Below are 22,610 nucleotides of genomic sequence, written 5' to 3'. Positions count from 1 at the left end.
GACTAACAAATAAAAAGGGACATCTCCCTCCAGGTTTGTCTCCTGGCTTCTAAATCACTGGGAAGGGGACAGTGGTCACCTCAAAGGCACTCTGCCCAGCTCCTCACAAAAGGACAAGTAGCAAGGAAATGGGGAAAAGCAAAACAAAAGGTTACTCAATGATGTACACAGTTACATGCCAAAACCCCACAGTAACAAAAGGAATTCCAGACTGAAAGTGAAGCTGAACCTTTGCATTTCACCCCCTCTGTGCAGAACCACAGACAGGCTTGAAAGGACTTTGAGGGGTTACCTAGTTTGTTCCCCTGTATCCTCATAGAATCAACTACATATGCAGTAGAAAAAAAAAAAAAAAAACACACACCAAAAAACCACCCACACACAACACTCAGTCTCTCAAAACTAAAGAAATGAAGCAACACATCTCCCAGGGGAGCAAACCCTGCTGAAAGTGCCTTGTCTCAGTCGCTGAATACATTCAAGTGCCACAAATGATCCAAGCAGTCAAAATGCTCTCCTCAGGATTTTCCCTCATCCCAAGACTCAAATTATGGAGAACTTTACAGACCAAAACCTACACGGTGAATTGCACTCAGAAATGAACTGGAAACTATGGAATGTGGTAGATAACATGTTCACCTTGAACCAGTCTGTAAACATGAAACCTTATTGTATTCTGAAGTTTCATTTCCTGGCTGCAGGTTAAGGAAGCAAAGAGGTGCAAAGGCAGACACTCCCGCAGCCGTGCAAAAAGTTGCTGATATCTGCGTGGCAGGAGTAAAATAACTAATTATAGCTTCCTCGACAGAGAAGTTGGTGACCATCACATGCTGTCTGAGCTCTGAGAAGTAATCACAGATTACAGTAACCTATACTATATAAAAAAGCATTGTCCTGTTCAGCAGGGAGACCACATTCTCACCTTCACTCCTTACATAATTTAATTCACCATTGTTCCATCATCTTTTGGCTAAATCTGACCCTGCTAGTAACCACACAAGTCCAACACCGAGGACGCTGGCAAAAAAACCCTCAAGACAGCAAAAGAGGAAGAGAAACAGTGTCACCAGTATACAGCTAACCGTGAAGTAACATCAGCCTTCAGAAGTCTTCCCCAGTTGCCCCAGATATGTAGCGAATAGGAAAGATGAGATCTCTGAAGAGCACTATGCAAGAAGAGGCAAACGAACCAGCCAGCTCTAGATTGTCCTTAAGAGATTATAAAGACATTCAAAACATCACTTTCATACTAAAGATTCTAAGTTTTTGGACACAGTTGTTAAAAAAAATCAATTCAGAAAATCTTGACGTAGTCTTATTTTAAGGCAGTTTCACCACTTTATCAACACTCGTTTAAGTTAAGCCTAGTCTTATGACCAAAGTGACTTTAAAATGTCAACCTTCATGTTCTGCTCTCCAACAGAATATAGTCACTGATTTTTTTTTTTGTCCAAAAGCTGTGAGTTGAGATAATCCTATTTTTGAAATATGCTGAGAGTTACTGCTTATATAGAAGACCAGGAAAATATCAGCTTTATCTGACTGACATTGTAAACTTATGTAAAAGCCTCCGTAACAATGTATCATGCATCAAAAAACTTCCTATAGCAAAGACACACACATTTTCCATCTCAGATAGCTAGAATGCAGGGAGTATTTCCTAAAATGAGAATGGGCTCCCATTGCCCCAGTGAAGTATCCTGCCAACTTCACTCTCAGTGCCCTAGGTACCTCACGTTCACCTACTTGCCAAAGACCAGCCCCACAAAGAGTCACAGGCTGTAACAAGAAAACAAAGATCATCCTCCAACTGTTCATAAGCCAAATGGGGTTCATAAGCCCCAAAATGGGCTATGTTTTGCCCTGCCTCACCCCTAAATAGTTTTAAGGCAGCTTGACAGAACTTTTGGATAGAGATCATTATAAATAGTCATACTAGCATAAGGCAAAAGTACAAACTGAATCCCATACAGAAACATGAGGCGAGATCAACACAGGAGAATGGAAGAAATAGCATTGAAGGCTCCACTTGTACTGTTTGGAGATGGATGAAGAGAAGCTGATGAAGTGTTTGTGTTAAACGAAACATTATATTAGAAGTCTAGCATGGTCATTGACAGAGATACAACGTGACATTAACCACACAACCGTCTTTGTCATTTTGTTGTTGAGCTAAACAAACCAAGCTCATTCACAGTAAAGTTAGCTTGCAGTCAAAACAGCTATTACAGCACGAAGATAAATATGTCCTAGCTATATTTCAAGAGGATTGCTGGCAAGACAAGCCTGGCTGCAACTCAGAACAGGCTACAAACCAATTGATTTGGCTTTTGTCTATGCGTTAGTCAATACTGCTCCTGTGATCAACTAACACACCCCGTCTTCTTCCTCCTATAAGCCTCAGCTTACAGCAGAGTCATCCGATCTTTCCATTTCTCACCTACAAAATAGGAGATGGCCACACTTCATACCCCCTTGGGAAGGCAGATTTATGGCTTAACCACACTAAAAATACCAAGCACTATTTAAACTTGTCTTGAGTTAAATCGGTATATTTTGCTGTACAGAATGGCTTCAGGATCTGGAATACCATTCTGCTTATAAGTTACATGATGCATTCAGCAACTGTTTTTAATTATTCTCCTTAATTAACCTTTCCATCCTAATTAAAGAAAAAATGCCTTCCTGAGAGGCTTTGTGCTCAGTAGAAAGAGGTGAATCGCCTACATTCCAGAAAGCATAACTGCATCCTTACAGATTCAGGTAAATCTGCAGATATGGTGAGACAAAAACAGAAAGCCTGAATATAGAGGATTAGTTTTTCTAACAGAACTTGTACCTGTACTCCAAACAGCAACTACAAGATAATTATGTAGTCCTGCAACTGATTTATTTATTAAAGCTAAAAGTTTCCAGTTTGCACCAACCAGTAAGAGCCACCTTTGAAAGCTACACTTAACGTTTTCTGCCTGCAGAGCATCCACAGCTATGCAGTCTTCAGCGACTCATTTTAACAAAGGGCTTGGTTATTGTTCTAAACAATATTGTTCTGTTATGTTCTAAATTCACATAGAACAGCACACAGCATTTATGGACACCAGTGCCATTTGACATCTACCAGATTTAGGTACTATTAACAATAAAAAAAAACACCTTACCTCTCCTATTATTACATCAGCATACTTGGCGCTAAATAACTCCACCTAACTGACCATGGGATCCTTTGTGCGATGCCATCACTAGTTTGACACAACAGCTGAAGGTGTGATTCAAAACATATGGAATTGCAAAGTGAAATACAGAAGTTTAACCTTCCGTTCTGAAAATAAAGATACCAAAACCCAGACAAAGTAAATTCCCACAGAAACAGAAATATGCTTATTTCACCTTTAGCGTCCTGAGGGATAATAGATAGATAACAGATAACTGACAAAATCATAGCCTTAGAAATAAAAATGCATAACTGCACAGTACAAAGGGTGCCACATAAGTGTAATCATGTTCTTCATTACAGCAGCGTGTCTGTCTACCAGAAGATGAACTGGCAGTGTGCCTGCCTACTAGTAAACGAACTCAGAGTAAAGCAACCTGCTCAGTAAAAAGCAATGAGGTATTATCAGGGGCTAGCAGGTAGGAGTTTAAAAATGGGAAGGGGAGATTGTTACTTGTATTAACTACCCCTCAAAAGTGGGAATCAGGCTGTGCAAGTAAGCAACAGCCACCTGGTTACCAGCAACCCTTCAGTGCAACCAGGTGGCTGTTGCCTGGTTATTCATCCATTTTGGCATGTTACAGTAGACATGTGCAGCACAGCATGTGCTGCAAAATTCAGATTGAAAATGCAGATGAGGTCTGATGTTGATGCAAGCCCTGAGCTCTTTATACAAAGGATACATATGCTTGATACAACTAATCGGCATTCTCCAAGGGGTTTTATAATGCACTCATTTTACCAGGGCAGATAAATACATCAGTATTAAAAAAAAAAAAAAAAAAACCTGTTTGGAAACACAATAATCCCATCACTAAAAAATAAAATATATAAGCAGGTCTGTGGTGCAAGAAGGAAGTTTGATCTATGAAATTCACTTTACATGAAGTTTGAAGAATTACACAGCAAGATACAACTCCTTCTCCTGCCTCCTCTATCACTGCTATAGAACATAATAGCTTATACGGTAATTGGGTGTGAAGATTTTGCAGACAGCCCTCAACATGCAGGTGAGTGAGCACACAGCATAAAACGCAGTCCAAGAGAAATTAAATTACTTTAGGTGACTATTTCAACATTTTGCAATGAACTCCGGTATCAGCCCCATCCTAGGGGTATAAGAGCCCAAAGTGAACAGTGGCTTTTTGTTATGATCTTGAATAGCCTTTGGAAGGCGAATCACAGAAAACCATGGAATGAATTTAAATAAGAATAAGCATCTTTTTGTGACTATATTATATTTACACAAATAAAGAGGATCTTTGTAATGAACTACATTTTCTGGTGGATCCAAAGGAAGCCTGCTATTGAGAAATCACAACTGTATCTCTTCAGCAGGCGTAAGATTTCAGCAACACCAGCCCTGGTGAGCGAGGGAGAGCTGGACAGTGATTCGTGTGTAAGTACCCGAAAAGGTTTGCTAAACAGAGAATCTTATGTAAGGGATATCACTTAATTGTTCAGCAACGAGGGGGTAATCATTCAAATAAGTGTTTGGCTGCATTTTCAGCATTAGAAAAGATGCTCCATAGTGATTTTTAGCTCCTAAGTCAAGAAAAAAAAATGCTTCTGTTGTAACATAGCATAAAAATAACTCAAAATTAAAAAAAAAAAAAAAAACCAAAAAACCAACAACTAGACCGAGAGGAGCTTGAAATACTTGACTGCTAATATCCAGCATGCCATTCCAGGGAGTCCCAGAGTGGTTTTTAAGCCTCTGCCCACCCTCGTAAAGAAAGGCGGCTGGCAGGACTAATCAATATCTCACAACCCAGCTGTGACCTGGCAAATAAAGAAGTCAGGAAAATAAATCCCATCGATGACGGCTCTAATTTTAATGTTCAGAGGACGGCAACATCTGGGACCAACTCCGAACGGGATGGAGCGGCTCCGGACCAGGCTGGCGCTCGCAGTGACAGCTCGCCAGGCCGCTGCCATACAGATACACACACACACAAAATCCCACAAAAACAAAAACAAAGGGGGGGCTCCGTGCTCCGCCCGCTTTTTTCCGTAATATGCACAACTCCGCGTTCAAACACGACGTCCACAGACGGAATGCTGCTCGCTACGCTGGTACCGAGTGCTGGCGGGTTTAAGAGGTGGTGTCCAAAAAAAAAAAAAATTTAAAAAAAATTACAGTGAGCCTCCCTGATCGCTCCGTACGTCGAACTAAGGGGCTTGAGAGCAGCCCTGCACCGGGCAGGGCTGAATAAATCGCCGAGGAAGCGCGGCTCCCACGAGTGACACTTTTGTCTGGTTCCCGCTGAAGCCGCAACAAAACCCCCCCACACGCGAACAATGCCCGCGGCCCCGCTCCCGCTCCTCCCCAGGGCCCCGCCGCCTCCCCGCCGGTTCGCCGCTCCCGGCGGTTTTTTCCTTTTTCTTTTTTTAAAGGCTGCTTTGTTCCCCGTGAAGCACCAGCCTTTCCACTCAGCTCCGGCGGGGAGAAGCCGAGCGCCCGCCTCAGCGGCGGGGAAACCGGCCCCGTCCCCGGGCACCCGAGGAGTGGCCGCCCCCCGCGCAGGGATGGGGACGCGGCCACTGACACAGCGAGGGCAGCAACGCACGCCGGCCCCGCGGGGAGAGCCCGCTCCGCCGCGGGACGCGCTCCTCGCCGCCCCACTCCCCCCAGGCTGCCCCGCTCGCTCTCCCCCTCTCTCACTCACCCACGCCGTACTTCTCGTGCTCCGTGGGTATCCACATGTTCACGGCGTGCGTGTGCCTGCCCCCTGCCCTCCTGGCCGGCAGCCTCTCCGCTGGCACCAGCGGTGGCCGGCAAGCGCGTCCGCTGCCCGGCTGCTCCTGCCGCGCCTCAGCCGCGGCTGCCCGGCCCCGGCGGCGAAAGCATTGTTCAACCGGGCGGGCGGGCGGACGGACCGACTGAGGCGCGCTCGCCGCCAGCCACTTATATGCCCCGTCCCGCTGCACGCCGGGGAACGTAGTGCCTGGGCGCGGCCGCGCCCCTCGTCGCCCGCGGCTGGGGGAGAGACTACGAGCCCCGGCTGGCCCCGCGCTCCCCGCCGGGGCGGAGCGGGGCGGAGCTCGGCTCCCGGGGGCCGCCTCACGCCGGGGCGGGCGGAGAGGTGCGGTGACGGCATGGCAGCGTCCGGTGGGCAGCCGGTGCGGGGAGGTGAGCGCGTTGCGGGGGGACCCTCCGCTCCCCTCCAGTCCTTGGGGGCGAGGAGCGCGGGCCGCGCGTGGGGCAGGCGGGAGCCGTCGGGGCGCGGCGCGATGAGGGCCCCACTGGTCTCTCCCTTCCGGGGTGAGCCCCGGGCAGCCCCCTCCCTTGGTGGGTACAAGGGGCCTGAGTCCTGCTGGTGCCGTCCGTCTTAGAGGAGCCCCGAGTGGGGCGCAGGAAGCTGAGGGGACAGGGAGAGGCTCCACCGGTGAGTTGGGCTGGAGGGGGGCTCGGTGCCGGCGGCGTGCCGGAGAGGTGGGCGGCTTTGTGGCTTCTCGCAGGGATCCGTGTCTCAGCACGTCCATGCACTGGTGTACAGCGAGGAGCCCAAACGGACTGTCGAGGGTGGCAGGGAGGGACAAGTCAGGCACCTTAAGCAGCAAGAACAGCGAGGCGCTATCCTGGTCGAGAGGCCTATCTGTCTGAGCCCTACTAGGAGCGGCTTAGCTAGAGCTCACCAAAATCCACGGGCTGAGCTGATCCTTGTGAGGGAAACCTGGGCACTGCGAGGCGGGAGCAAGAGCTCGGGTTACACCTCCTGGTCCTGAGGGGAGGCACAGGCAGAAAAAAAGGGGGAGAGCTGCAGTGATAGGATGCTGCTCTGCAGGCCTCACCACGTGCAGGTGGTCTCTAAGATGAGTGTGTCTGGTTTTAAAAGTGTTCTGCAGTCAGAATTGGTAACTAGAAATTTTATGGGATGATTTAGTTTGAACTGAACAAAAAAAAAAAAAAAAGAGAGATTTTAATGGTTTCACATTTAAGAGAGGAAAGTGGCTTAATTTTTTTTTCAGTTCAGGTTGGCTTTTAGCCTCTACTGTCTCGTTATGTTGAATTTTTAAGTCGCCGGTAGCGTGAAGGACACAACCGAAGGAAGTCGTGTGCAAGCAGTCAGTTTCAAACCTAGGGTTAGAGAGTACCTACTCTGTGCTGTCCTAGTTGTCAAGCTTTGGCATTGAAAGATCTTTTACATGACCTTTGGGTTGTTTCTCTAGTATGTCCTCTTGCTTCTCTTCGTAAAATTATTTATGCCAGTAGTTAAAGCAGTACTCTTATTTTATTTATGTGATGCAGTGTGTTGGTCTAAGCCCCTCCAACATGAAAAGCCAGACCCTTCTAGAGCACTCCCACACTGGTGTAATTGCACCCGGAGGCAAAGCTCTGCCATTTTAACTGTTGAAAAGGGTTGTGCACGTTTGTCTGTGAAAGTCTTCTGTGCGAAACCGTATATAAGTCTATGGATTACTAGAGATGATGAGGTTACCCTGAAGTTTTTCCAGGTAACTCTTGTAGAAACATTGGCACTAGTGTGAAAAAAAGTTTGTACCATTGGAATTCAGACCTATGGTGTTTTCCTATTTTTCCTATCCTTCCACTCTTTGTAAGGATTACTGAACTTTCAGTATCTTTGCTCCCAAATTTGCTTTGCATCACCTGGCAGGTGCAGATCACTCCAGACTTTGATGTCTCTGGGTGACAAAATGTGTAAAAGTCACCACTGAAAATCAAAATAATAAGTGCCAGGCTAAATTGACTTCCACCTCAGCCTATAGACTTCCATGTCCATGCAAGCTGTCTCTGTCTCCATAAAAGAGGACTTCGAACACGCTGGCTGGGAGTTGTGAAATTCTGCCACAGCTTTTTAACTGCTGTCCGTCATGTTAACCATGACTGGCCTGAGCATGTTTGTATTTGGCTCTGAGCCCGTCTTTTCTTCTTCCCTTGAACAAAGGCAAGACTACCCAACAGCTGAAATAGCCTTTTCAAAATTATTCATTTAGAGCTCAGTTGTTTAGGGTAAACAGATCTTATACGATAAATCGCATTGTCTGTGGGCAAAGAAAACACCTCATCCTAATATTTATCATTTCTCTGTCTCTGAGCAAAATCCCTATTCCTCCAGAGGTTTCATTTCTACAAGGCTATTCACTTAAGCAACGTCTTGTGCTTGCACGTGCACCTGAGAAGATGTGTCACTTCTTTCGAGACAGTATATAGGAAAATTAAATAAAATACTTCTCCCTGTCTTGCTGCATCCTATTTACAGGAGAGCCTGTGCTTGTATATTCCAATCTGGAACTGTGTTGCTTTCTAGTTAGTTGCCTCCAGCAGCCTTCACCAAGGGGTTTGTAATAAATATATCACTGTCCACAGTACAATTTCTTCAGTCTACATTAATAATGCTACATATCAACATTTCTTACAGCATCTGTTGCGGATTTTAAAATGAGGTTTCTTCTGGAAGTGTGTCTTTTGTAGCTTCATCGGCAGTCTGACAGTTACAGTTTCATACTCAGGGTCTTAAAGTTCCCAAATACTTTTTAATACCATCCTGCTGGAGTGTACCACGCCAGAGCACAGCAGGTTATTCTTATTCCTTCCACGTCCATCTCTCGGGTCCAGCTTTTAAGGGGATTCAGTTTACTGTGGAAAACTAAAGTTTAACTGGTCTTGCAGAAGTCTACCTTTTTTCATTGCTACCTAGAGGACACTTTAGTGAAAGTTTTGTTCCTGACACTGTAAGCATCACTTCTTTAGCTCAACTCTAAGTTCCCTCTGTTAAGGCTGCTATGAGAGCCGCTCAGCCCAGTGGACTCTGGGATCCAGGGGTTCCTCTCTCCTGGTTGCGGAAAGCCAGTCCCGCATGTTCTCAGACCCGAGGGGTTTCTCCATCTGGGTTGGTGGGTGCAGCCGCTGCTGTTCCTGCCTGCAGGTCCGGCCAGTAGCAAGGCTGAGCATGCTCCCAAGAGAGGCGCGCACAAGCTGGAAACTGAAATGGTCGGCCATGCAGGCATCCGCGGAGCAAGGCCTGTATCTTATCCTCGTGAACACTGACAGCACTCGCAGAAACAAGAACACAGATAGCCCAGTCTTATTCCTCCGTCGTGGTTGATGAGTCTGTGTCCTTTGCAGGATTTCGCTTCTCAAAAGTTCCCAACACTATACCCCCAAGCCTTTGTGAAGCCTGGCCACCTCTCACATAACCCCCTCCTAACTACCTGAAACTCAGCCCTTCCTCACCGTGCTCTTGGCAACTTTTTTCCAGATTCTCACTCTGTTATTTATGTTCACCCATTTCTCGTGTCCTGCCCAGCAGTTTCTCGTGTCAGCTAAACCTCAGGCCAGGACCCAGTCACTGGCCTGTGTATCTTAGCACCCTTTCTGCCTTGTGTTTGGTTTTGACTGGCAGAAGTTGGGCTTACCATCTCATTGCCGTGCCCTTGGGGTGTCCCCTCTGCTGCTCTGGCCTCCGCCAGCCCAAGGTTTTGGGAGGCATTTTAGCTTCCAGTTAATTTTTGTCATAGACTTCTTCATGATTTTCCCCATCTGCTTGTGTATCAGCAAAAAAAGGGCTTGATCTGGCTTGTGTGTTCACTTTTGCACCAACCACTTCTGTCCTTCGTGGCTCTCCAGCCTGTCTTCTCCTCTGGTTTGAGCCTGCTTTTCATTTCTCACTCATTGCCTCTGTTCCTCAGCTGTCGTCTGCCTCTGGAAGGCCTCTCTGACTCTCTAATGGCAGTTCCTCAGCCAATTACTCTTCCACATTAATTTGGTCCCTCCTGCCCCTGCTGTGTCCAGCTTGGGTGCTCCTTCTGTGCTGTCCCTTTCCCTTCCCTACTGCCAGCCTCTGCTGCCCACATGTCTTCCTTTTGTCCCATCACCCCTGCCCTGTTGCCATGCATCTCACTAGCTGTCATCCACAAACTGCTTGTCGATTGTATTTTCACCCTTGCTCTCCATTCTGCTGCCTTTTTTTTACTTTATTTTTTATACTTTTCCACGTCTAATTCCTGTATATCATCCTCTTTCACCATACCACTGCGCGCGTGTGATCTCTCGTCGTAGTCCCTGCACCCCCTTCCCTAGGATTAAACTTCATTAGGCCTCATGGAGTCACAGCTGCACAAAGGTTGTGAGGCAAAGCGTCAAAGCACAACTGCCACATGAGGTGCCTGGCTCTCTCCTAATCTCTGCTCTTAGGCCGGAGCAAATTAGGAGTCAGAAAGATGAAGTTGCTCTGTAGCTTTCTGCCTACTAAGCTTGGTAGCTGAAAGTCCACCCAAAAACTTTTGGGAGTGAGGGAAGTGTGGCACTTATTGGATCCCATGTGCTAAAACGCAGGTGGGATTTGTCCTCCGTGTAGCTGCTTCACCTCTGTTTTGGAAGCTGGGAAGTGAGCAGAAGAAAGGACGAGTGTTATATCCTTTGGTTACCGTAACTCCTGACGATAGCGTGGTAGTGACAGCTTCCTTCATGTTTGCTACTCCAAGCTCTGTTAGCAGGTACTGTGCTGAAGGACGCCTTAGGTAAAGCTCACACATGCCAGGGTGGCCTGGCTGAAGGAGTGATTTAAAGGGATTCCCTGGCATTGGCCGCTTGCCATTTATGGCACTTCCAGAAACGGAAACTTCTTATTTTACTCCCTTTCTGATCCCCTTTCACTTGGAGAGACAGGCAGGAAGGAAAATGGCAACAGCAGTGATATATGGGGCTGCACCCTGCCAGTTCTCAAGGTGTGGAGGGTAAGGACGATGGTACTTTTGAGTCCCATTTGAGGTGGCAAAGATTGAGCAGGATTGGAATGTGAGAACAGACACCCTCAGTGTCTGATTCAGAAGTGCAGCCACAGTTATGGATTTCTTGAACGTTACCATCCCCTCTAAACCTATCTGATATCTGTGCCTGGGCCCTCTTACCCAGAATGAGAGTTTCCTCCTATTTACTAGCAAATCCAACTTGGTATTGACTATCAAAATGGATACATGCATTCATACTTGTCTCACATGTACTCTGCAGTCATGGATCCCTCAAACCCTGGCAGAGTCTCTGAATGCCTTGGCTGGACTGCTTTGCCCAGCATCAACTCTGCCCATGCTGGACCCCAGGCCCCTTGCCCAGCCACTGACTCAGACCTTGAGTCTTTCCAGATACAGGTCTCCTTCTACTCACTGGCTAGTCCAGTTTGAACCTTGCTAGCAAATTATGCATACAAAGTTAAATTCACTAGGAAAACATAAACAGACCACGTTCCCTCTGGTTGCTGGTTCCTGGACATGCAGACCTCGTGACCAGCAGCTTCTTCTGCAGTTGCTGGCACTTGGACCTTGCAGCAATATCACACGTAGGACAGAGGGTGAATTACACAAAAAAAAAGAGTTAAGAAAAGGATTTAGTAAGAAGAAAGGAAAGACTGTGGTGATCAGGTGCAGGGTTTGACCAGGGAAGTTACCCACCAGCAGCCTGTTTGAATGCAACTGGTACTTTTTATTCCCCCCACCTCCATTTTCTGGTGTTTATTCCCCTCTGATCCTTCCCTTTCTCTGCCTTTGGCCCTTCCTCTAAATTTCCCATAATAAGGTATACGTAATCCTACAGGCCCCTTCTGATATCTTTTAGCAGGTTTCACAGAGTTCCATAAACACCCTCAAATACACCATAATATACACGATAACCACATTTCCCCTTCCTTATCAGTGACAAAATTCAGGTTGAACCTGTTCAAGGCTGTCTGAGTAGTTCCTTTAATGGCATTAGTTCCTGTGGTGACCAAAGATGACTTATTGTCTCTGTTACCACCTGTTCATTAATGTTTGTGTGTAATCTACCACTTTCCATGTTATTTGTTACTTCTTTTATACTGGATAGTCCTTAACCAAATAACGTAGTGATGAAGATGCCCTCCCATCCCACCTGTCCTTGTACTACCCCTCCTACCCACATCAGCCCTGAGTGAACGAGTTACCTCCTTCCTCTTCAGACATCCACGGCCACCGCGTTTCTGAATAGTTGATTGTGAATAGGGAGCTGCTGGCTGCTCGCTGCCATGGGCGAAAACCCCGGCAAGGTGATAGAGCAGCCATTGCCCCAAGCATACAGCTGCCACTTCTTGTCTGTTTGTTCAGCAGAGTTTGGGAGGTTAGCCTGATGGGCAGTCGGTCATATCTGCCCATTTCTGTTTGATGGTTTTAGAGGCTGGTATTCTGCTCGGTATCATTCCGAAAGCCCCAGCCAGTTCCAAACATTCACCTGGTTGCATCCTCCGTTGTTCCCCCACAGGGCACTTCCACACATCGAGAGTACCACCAGTGAGCTGCTTCTTGGGTTAAATCTTTGCGTTTGGTCGAGGTTTTCCAGGCCTGGAGCTTCACTGTACCATAGATTTTGGAGAGGGGGAGAAGGGATTCCTTCTGCCAGTAGGCACCGTAAGCTCTGTAAAGGATCTTGGTTTGACACAGGTTAATCATTGTGAACTGAACAGCCAGCAATTACACCTGGAGGACAGGTTCACTAATTAATTCTGTACGTGCAACACAATTTATTTTAAGATGATTTACAAGAGTGAATCTCTTGAAACAGTATTATTTAAAAATGTTTTAAGACCATTTGTTATGATTTTTAATTAAAAATGCAATCTCATAGTCATTTTAAATGGTTACCTGATAAGGAAATGGATCTTGTGGAGGACTGGAAATTACTAAGTTCCTTTTAAATAACCTTTTATGTGCTTCTGTATTTGAAGAGTAAAAAGCCAAAATCCTTTCATGTAATGTTACAGTAGGAGTTTAGTGCTTTTAGCTTTCCACAGCACGTTTCTTAAAAAAAAAACCTAATGATGGGGGAATATAAAAGTGGAACTAAGTATTTCATTAAATGCGTAATAATAGATTAATAAAATAAGTAATGGATTGTATTGCTTGGTAATTCAGATCTGAACTACCTGTGATCTTGCCATAATTTTACAAATAATTGTGTTACAAATGTGCACTGTATTTTATCTGAAGAGAAAGGGGTGTCCCCGACACCTCAGCATGAATATGTAGCTGCCAGTAGTACAAGATGCAGGATATTCCCCAGAAATACGCAATAAAGGCTTGATGTTTGGTTTTCTCTGAGTTCAGAAGACTTCTATAGCTTGAAAAGAGAAGATGCATGGCCTTTATCTTTTTTAGATAAAATTTAACTGTTTACTAGTAGACATAGAGCTGCATTTAATTCCAGTAATCTAAGCCAATTCTTGCTTGCTCAGTAGCAGGTAAAGGCTTTGATACACGAACAAGCTACCAAGAATCAACTGCCCTGTATACTGACTCTCCGGAGCTATTTGAGATGTAAGCTGCTTCAGGCTACCTGGTGAGCATCTGCCTGTGGACCACAGAGCAGGTTAAGCATGATAACTTGTTTGCCTGTTAAAGCCTTTAAGTTGTTTGAAATCTCTGCTCAGGCCTTCTGTTACCTGCGGTGGAGCAACAGCGAGTGGTTATTCAGTAGTCCGCAGCTTGATGAAGTCCTTTAAACTGTCTCAGTATTAGCAAATACCTGCTTCTTACCTGAAAGGCTTTCTCATTGCCTAAACAAATAATAGATGTGGACATGCTTTATTGAAATGTAGAGGTGCGTCAGGGCAATCCCAAGCACAAATACAGACTGGGCAGAGAATGGATGGAGAACACCCCTGAGGAGAAGGGCTTGGGAGTGCTTGTAGACTTTCGATGGTTTGACCTCCATGTTGCTACTTCACCTCTGTTTTGGAAGCTGGGAAGTGAGGAGGGGAGCAGACGAGTGTTTCCCCAGTTACATCCCTCAGTTATTGTAACTGCCAACAATAACGTGATAGTGACAGCTTCCAGGATGAGAGAGTTGGGGCTGTTTAGACTGGAGAAGAGAAGGCTCTGGGGAAACCTTATGGTGACCTTCCAGTACCTAAAGGGGACTTACAAGAAAGAACGGGGAGAAACTCTTTAGTAGGGCCTGTTGTGATAGGACGAGGAGTAATGGTTTTAAAACAGAAGGAGGTAGATTCAGACTGGATATAAGGAAGATATATTTTACACTGAGGCTGATGGAACACTGGAACAAGTTGTCCAGAGAGGTGGTGGATGCCCCATCCCTGGAAACATTCAAGGCCAGGTTGGTTGAGGGTTGACTGGGGCTCTCAGCAACCTGATCTGGTTGGAGATGTCCCTGCTCCTTGCAGGGGAGGATGGACTAGATGGCCTTTAAAGGTCCCTTCCAACCCGAACTATTCTATGATTCTATAAATGTGCTAGATACTACAGAAGAGTACAAATGTAATGCATGTCGCAATTGATACAATACAGTTTCATGTTAGGAAGCTTCTCTGCTTCACTTGGTAGGGCAGTAAGTTTATGCTCTGTAGTATAAGCAATAACAGTTTTTTGCCATACAAATGTCAAGTGCTCAAAATACTTCATACAGATGTATGATATTTTGATTATGGTAGGGAGCCAGGAGTGCTGAGCTGGAATCTTTACTGATTTTTCAAAACATGCTACTTATTATGGCAGTTAAATTCTAATTATGAAGTAAATGAAAAGGGCATTGCATTTTGCTTGAGTTTATTCTCTGATTATAAAGGATTTTAAATCATCAGTGTACAGCAGTAACTGTCAGCTTGTGAACTTTGGTGCTATGGAGAACAGTATAGCTGCAAGTCAGGTGTCTGATCATTGATATCCAGGCCTGCTTTCCCGGCAGGTAATTCCATATTCACTGCTTGTTTGCCACTCTGTCCTAATATTTTGCTGTAGTAAACCTGTAAATGAGAAATTGTAGTAGGTGTTTTTCAGTGCCTTTAGTGGTCCAAAACTCTCAGACAGATACCTGTCTGTTCTTAGTAATGCATTTCAACTGGATTTCTTGAACTTTCCTTTTGATTCTTTTGCCTCGTGTTTTCACTGGACAATTTCTTCCAAATGGCCTTTTTTCCACTTTCCCATATTTTTCTTTGATTTTTATGACTGACAAACAGGGACCAGTGTGAAATGGCACAGCTGCTTCTGCTTGATTCTTGCTCTTTGAGATGTCATCTTCCCATTTGTCATCGGTGGCTCTGTCCCCAAGGAGTAGCTGCTCCTGTTTCTTCTCCTGTGTAGTCGCAGCAAGTTAAAAGCCTTCTCTTTCTCCCTCTGGTATAGAAGCTTTATAACTGGATATGCCATCTACTTCAACCTCACAAGCTGGTATGGTATGGTGTGGCTCTGTCCACACGAACAAATAATAAGACACAGTAGATAAAGACAATTGGTGCCGCAGTCCCTGCAACTATATTGCACGGTTTGGCATTTTTTGCTTTGGATTATGTGTAGTCAGCCTTCCCACACCAAACAGCCTCAATGTGCATGTGTTTCAAAGCTGCCTGAAGCAGTGCCCCTTGATTTAGATCCAGATGTCTCTGGTAGGGGTTGGGATGCATTTTGCATGTATCTGGACGAATCCAGTTCATGTGCATCATAACTGCTCTCTAAACCCAGCCAATGTGCAAAGCAGCTGGAGGATGATCAGGGACAGCGGGAGTCCTGCGTGGGTCAGAGCTGTGCTGAGAGATCCAAGGAGACAGAGAGGTCTGGTGGGTAGCGCAGGGAAGCGTGGCACAGCATCCCACAACCCAAGACCCATGCCAAAGTTTGTTGCGTGTGCCCCAGGTCAGCCCCGACAGTCCCATGGTGGGAGTGCGCAAGACTCACAATATGAAAACAGAAATGGTTATGAAACAAATGGATGCAGTAGTGCTGTGCCCAGTAAGTGATACTGCTGTCACCAGAGAATTTTGCTGGCATTTGTCTTGACCAGTGTGCCAGTACGGAATTTTATTATGACTCAGTAATGCATGAATAAATGAGATAGAGCTTTTTTTCTCTGAAGGCTGGTATGTAACAGAAAACATCCTGCTTGAGGTTTTAATTTGATTTTGTCTTATATGGGATGAAAACATGCAGCCTTGTTATTACTGTGGTAATTTAATGTTCAGGAGTCTGCATGTATTTATACAGCTAGCAAAATGTTGCCTGAAAAACATAAACAACCTGTATCACTGATTCTAACATTCTAATTCTGTTTCTTGAGGAAATTACATTCAATTATTTTACCATCCATGTCCATGAGCTACATTAGCAGTATCAGTTAGTGGATGTATATGGTACTTAAGAAGTCAAGATCTGTGTCATATGTTTAAGGAATGTGTGAAGGACAAGAAAGTCCAGTATCACCAAAATATTTCTTTCAGACTCCAGGACAAAGTCAGAATATGCTCATAGACATTTGGTACAGCCTGCTGTGAGATGTCCCTTTGATCTATAAGGCATTAGTGTTTGAGCTCTGACTTGAAAATACTTTCCTCTGAAAATAGTTTTCAAAAATTTATTTATAAAGAGTATAAATAGTGGATTATTTTAAATACAGTCAAAGCTTTGTTTTTCTGAGCTGAGATGTCAATTAGGCTGAACTTTGTTGATCCACATCACTGCGCACTATAATGAACTGTCCTTTTCAGCCATTGTTTTTTCCAGTTTGAATACCAATTTATGGAGGTTTGATTCTAAAAGTAGAAACAACTTATTTTGCTGTACTCCATCTGGAAAAGCTCCAGTTAACTGAGAAAGCAGCAACAGACCATAGAGCTTCTGACACCACAGGGCCTCTTCCTCGTACTGATTCTTCATTAAGTACGAAATTCAGTTGAATGATTCAGCCTTGAAGGCTTTCTGAATATCAGGAAGCTCCATCGAAATACTTGAGAGAGACTTCAAGTTCTTCTGTCAGTATGAAACCCACATACATCAGGATCCCAGATATGGGACTTCTCAGGATGCACTTTGAGGTTAATTCTAATTTATATGAGTCTGAAAGAAAATAAAGCAACATTTTAAATGAAAATTTCACACTATTTTTAGTTTTTTCTCTCAAATAGTTGCCTTTTTCAAGGAATGTCTACCAGTGAAAAAGGCTTGGAAACCTTATGATGCAAAAGTTTTAGTTAGGAGCATGGTAAAAATTCCTGTCATAATGACATGAGGGTGTCGCATAGGAATGGCTAAAGCAGACTTTAGGTTTTTAAAAGAAAATCACACAGCCTTTCCTTTAGCTACAGAATGTAAAGCAATAATGTAAAAAGACCACTATGCAATCCTTTTAACATGAAGAGGATAAACGTGCTTGGGAATTGAATCCTGTTATAGGAAAAGGACAGGTAACAAGAGAAAAGATAAGGAAAATCCTTGTAATAAAGAATTATTGATCTCTACTTAATAATGATAACAAGAAGTAAACTAATTAACACATTTTACATAGCCATGCTGGCATAAAAGGATACAACGCTGGCATAAAAGATACTAGGCTTAGTACAGTAGTTGTTAAAGGCACCGCTGAGATAAATTGTAGCAATGAAGATGTATTACTGTCATTTTTAAACACCCTTTTAAGACTTCTTCTTTGTGGAAGGGCTAAGGTCGCAATCACAGTAAATGGAAACTAAGACATGCCTGTTTCCAGCTTGCTGATGTTTGCAGAGGAGTCAGCAGAACAGTGGCATGGTAACGTACACAAGTACTAAATTCACATACACATCTTTACTTCTGACACCTTTCAGTGCATATTTTTAATAGTTTTAAAATTATAGTCTTGATTAACTTGGCACAAAATTGTACACTTTTTTTTAGAGTAGTTAATTTGCATGTGAAAATAGCTGAAATTTATATCTCAACTTTAAAACAGCATTGTGTATGCTTTATTATGAAATTTATATCTCAACTTTAAAATAGCTGAAATTTATATCTCAACTTTAAAACAGCATTGTTTGTGCTTTATTATGATGCCTTTGATATGCCTCTATTAAATAGCAAGTTAAACAGGAAACACCTACTAATTTGCATTAATTATGTTTGGGTGATAAGTAGAAAAGAAGAACCTAAATGATCACTTCTGTCTTGCCATTTCAAATCCTTGTGTGGGATATATTCTTCCTCTTCTTTGTAACGAAATAGTCAGGGTTTCAGGCTACATAATTACCTTGTTAATCTTTCCAGATAATAGGGTAAGATTTAATCATTGCTTCCTAATCCCTGATTTTAGTACATAATATGGGTCTCAGCTCTCCATGTCTACCATGTCACATGATCATACTAAACAATAGAAGGTCAGTATTGTTTACTTCAAGAATGTCTTTCTTGCTGAAGCATCCTGTTATTCTGGAGATCAGTATAATAGCTCATACAAGCCTAAGTGATTCATAAATATAAACTTTTAAAATTAAACATGTAAGTACAGAGAAAATGTCAGGGGAGACCACTGAGTATTGCGTACCACTTCAGAGTCATCTTGATTTGCTTTATTGCTTTTCTATTAAAAAAAAGGTGTAGTTCTTTATAGATATTCTTTAAGACATCCTCTGTGTGTTTGTGATCTACAGTTCTCATCTTGCAAATACATTGAGGTGAATAACAAGTCAAATAGCCCACTGAACTGAATAAGGTAAATAATAATACATAAGTAAAGAGTTTGCACAGATAAATATTTGTAGAACTAACCATGCAGATTGCAAGAAAAACTACATCCAAAGACAAAATTCAGGAAAGGAAAAGCTTTGGGAAGATCATATGACAAAGGTAAACAAGTGTTCTTGGAAGGAGGGAGCCGGGGGACGAAGGGAGACTGATGGCTGGTGGTGTAACTCGTATGTGTTGCACCTCTGTACTGCAGGGGTTTTGGGTAGTGAGCGGGGAACAGAGAGAGGGGTAGAAGGAAATGAAAATTAAGTTTTATGGGTAATTGCATAAAGTAATTAAACTGAACTTGGTTTCCTGATTCCTGTCACATCTGTAAGGAGCTTTGAGTGCTGAATGTGTTCAAAGGAGGAAGACTCTGGTAAGGGCATCCTGGAGGAGTGTGCAGAGTGGGCTTAGAAAGGAAGGTGTAGCCACTAGTGTGGAAGACTGGCATGCTGAAACTTGAGAATGTGTTTTGGCTGTGGGAGTAATGAAAAACTGTGTACCCGTCGCAGTGCAGGTCATAGGGAATAGACACAATCTGTCCTGCAAGCCCAGAGCAGCACTCGTAGCTGAGGAAAGCAATATGAGTAAATCTTAAGGCACTCCAAAGGAATTGGTAAGAATTTATTGACTGGCAAAAGTGTATGACAGCAGATATATTAAGGCTTGGGAGGTATTTTGAAGATGTTGCTAAAATCAAGGAAATACCTGCTTTACGTAAGTAAAGGCCAGACTACAGCTCTCACTGTACAATGAAAGAGCAAAGCAGAAGTCCTGTTATTAATCATCACATGGGTTGTCACTTGTGGGAATTACTGTTGCTGTGCATTTTTTAATTCCAACTTTTGGACAGGAAAGATGGGGAAAAAATGGGAAGACATGCATTAATTTAGTAATTAGGGTAAGACATGTTTTCCTAGTTTGACTAAGAGTAGAAATTGGCTTTGCATTTTGAGTATGACACGGATGTTTCTGCAATGCTACCATTTCACCCGTTAGGTGTTCTGTAAATAGAAACGGTACTAATTTTGCTTAACAGCAGTAGTAAGAAATCAGAGTATCTCTAAAGGGTGTAATGAAATTATTCACAATTTCATTCTGAAGTAAATAAATATCATTTCATGTTTGTGACCAAGATCTCAAACCCCGCGTTTAGTTTCACTAGTGTAAGTCCATGCCATTTACCCAGAAATTAGGTATTATGTGGCCCTGAGCTTGCACAGAACCTGTCTGTACTGTGTTAAATATTTATAAATTGCATATTAACATCAGCACTTAAATGTTGTTATGAGTACTGGTTAGGGTCACTTTCATTAGTGTCTGTGTGCATCCCCCTCCGCCTGAGAACAGTGGGTTTGTTCTGGTCTTTACTTTTATTGATGTAGAGGTTTTCTGGGCTCAAGCAGAAAGATGACAAGCAGTGTCATATATCTACTGGTGAACTGGGCGATAATGTAGCCTATTGTTTAAACATGCTTTTATTGCAAGCACATTGGTTTTGTTTTATTAAAATTCCAACACTTCACATTTTTATTAATCACTTTCCCACTCCTTGTAGTCACTTGTATTCTGATGCCTGTGCTCTGGTACCCATAGCAACACTTGTTAATGCTAATGAAACTGCAACATCCTAAGCTCCCCGACAGAGCCGCCCTGTTAAATATGGCTATTAAGCACAGTTGTATTTCTGTTAGTTCCAGCTCCCAGCAGACACCTGCTCTATAGAAACTCTGTCCTGAGATATTAGGATTTGGTAACTCACAGCTTTTCTTAAAGCTGTCATTTGACTGGAGTGAAATTCCCATATTCCCAGACAGTGGATGGTACAGAATATGTACGGTTTCTGTACAATTCACAAGGTTTAGCCCTAGGATTAAGTACTCTTTTGAAGTGCTCATTTGCATTCAATGTAAAACCAGGCAGGGCTGAGACTGACTGATCTTGGGGGAAGCTACAGGACGTGTTGTCTCCTAGAGCACATGGACATTTTAACTAAATATCATTCATAGCGTGTTAATGAGCAGAAGTAATAGCTAAATAATTCCTTGTGAGTTTGGACTCAATTCAACTTAATAGAGGTACCTGAGCGCTTTAATATATAGCGATAGGAAATTATTATGTACATTGATTCTTCTTTCACTAAGGAAAATATTTGCTTGTAGTATTTGTGAGGATGGTGACAGGGTGTTTTATTTCCATTATTCTGAGTTTTGGTTTTGCATACTGTTTATTTGGCAAGTCATTAGTCATCCATCTTTTATACTCCAGAAAACAAAGAAAAAAAATCCTGTAATCAGTATAAAATCTCTTCCAAGAATATGACCACAAATTAGGGAATGCTGCTGTGCCAACAAATAGATGCTTCGATTCCAAGGCTGCAAAACAGGGAAGCTGTCATGTGTGTATTTCCAGTGTCAAGCCAGTGCTTCTCGAAACTCTTTTTCATTATAGCTCAAGAAAACTTGCATACTAAACAAAGCTTTAAAGCTACTAATGAGTTTTAGATGCAGCACCGTTTGGTGCAGAATTACCTGTAGGAATCCAGCTTGGTTCCCTGATGTACCATATCTGGCAGTTTGGTCATTTTGATAACTAAATGGTTTTGCCATGTAACCAGTGTGAGCTTGGGGGAGAATGTTTTCCTGTTTTGGGGTTTTTTTTCTGTTTTCCAGTCGGCATCTGTTATGCTGTCAGTGTGGAGCGCCAGGTTTGCTAGGTGTCTTTTGTTTTCCTGTCATTCTTTCTCCCCTTTGTTCTTTACAGGTCTAAAAACCTCGCTCTGTTACTCATTGTTTAGACTCCTTTATTTGCCTGTGTATCTCTGTTGTGTTCATTTTTGGTTTAGGATCATTTCAAGTTCTTGTGCTAATCACCTCATAATATTAACCAGCTGTATTAATGAGATAATAAACCAGACTTGTTGATAATTAATTGATTCATTCAACTACTGGATTTAATTAGAAAGACACTTAACATTCCAGCAGATGTTCTTATTTTGTTTCATTATCCTTTTGTTACCAACAGTGGGCTTATAAATACATACTCTGCATGTCTATATTTACATAATGCTCTCTTCAACCTAAAGCTGTGTTGTTGTGCCATAAAATGCAAAAATGACATGAAACCTGTAAATGTGTGTCTGAAGTCAATTTGTATGAATTCCTCTTTCATTATTTCATTTCTCAGACTGTGTGCAGTCTCGAATTTTCAGAATATTAGAATCACAGAATCATAGAATCGCTAGGGTTGGAAGGGCCCTTTAAAGGTCATTTAGTCCAGCCCTCCTGCAAGGAGCAGGGACATCTCCAACCAGATCAGGTTGCTCAGAACCCAGTCCAGCCTGGCTTTGAATGTTTCCAGGGATGGGGCATCCACCACCTCTCTGGGCAACCTGTTTCAGTGTTCCACCACCCTCAGCGTAAAAAATTTTTTCCTTACATGAAGTCTGAATCTATCTTCTTCTAGTTTAAAAACACTACCTCTTGTACTATCACAACAAGGCACTGGTAAAATTTTCTCCCCATCTTTCTTACAACCCCGCCTTTAGATACTGGAAAGCCACTATAAGGTCTTCCTGGAGCCTCCCCTTCTCCCGGCTGAACAGCCCCAACTCTCTCAGCCTGTCCTCATAGGAGAGGTGCTCCAGCCCTCTCATCATTTTCGTGGCCCTCCTCTGGACTCGCTCCAACAGGTCCAGGTCTTTCCTATGTTGGGAGCTCCAGAGCTGGATGCAGTACTTCGGGTGGGGTATTCTTCATCTGATAATAAAATGCTTAATCTTTCTAAAATGAGTTAAAGGAGTTCTTCCCTGGTTAAAAACCCTTGTCTTTGAACTTAAATCATCTCCTTTCCTTCTGGTCTCGTGACTCACTTTCCTTTTTATCTGATGACAAAGCTTCAAAAAGAAGGGTAAGCGTGCCCCTCTGCTCAGCATTCC

The 22,610-nt window shown here is 43.4% G+C and overlaps 2 protein-coding genes across 6 annotated transcripts in view; one reads left to right on the top strand and one right to left on the bottom strand.

Annotated features, from left to right (window-relative positions):
• DOCK4 (dedicator of cytokinesis 4) overlaps positions 1 to 6,125 on the bottom strand; it is a 253,451-nt gene extending 247,326 nt beyond the window's left edge. For all 4 annotated transcript variants that reach the window (XM_086747731.1, XM_086747749.1, XM_086747741.1 and 1 more), the window contains exon 1: positions 5,881 to 6,125. In XM_086747731.1, the coding sequence (XP_086603857.1) occupies positions 5,881 to 5,917 (37 nt within the window). In that variant the 5' untranslated portion in view covers positions 5,918 to 6,125. The remainder of the gene's footprint in view (positions 1 to 5,880) is intronic.
• Positions 6,126 to 6,296: 171 nt separating this feature from the next.
• Positions 6,297 to 22,610, top strand: part of ZNF277 (zinc finger protein 277) — a 54,882-nt gene continuing 38,568 nt past the window's right edge. Inside the window, exon 1 of one of the 2 annotated variants that reach the window (XM_086740007.1) lies at positions 6,297 to 6,344. In XM_086740007.1, coding sequence (XP_086596133.1) covers positions 6,311 to 6,344 — 34 coding nt within the window. In that variant the 5' untranslated portion in view covers positions 6,297 to 6,310. Of the gene's footprint in view, positions 6,345 to 13,417; positions 13,521 to 22,610 lie in introns of those variants that run through there. The other variant, XM_086740008.1, reaches the window with a different exon arrangement.

Source organism: Chlamydotis macqueenii, chromosome 1 (assembly GCF_036417535.1).
Source record: "Chlamydotis macqueenii isolate bChlMac1 chromosome 1, bChlMac1.mat, whole genome shotgun sequence".
NCBI lineage: Eukaryota > Metazoa > Chordata > Aves > Otidiformes > Otididae > Chlamydotis > Chlamydotis macqueenii.
The sequence above is the reverse complement of the archived record's forward strand: the minus strand, read 5'-3'. Positions and strand labels throughout refer to the sequence as shown.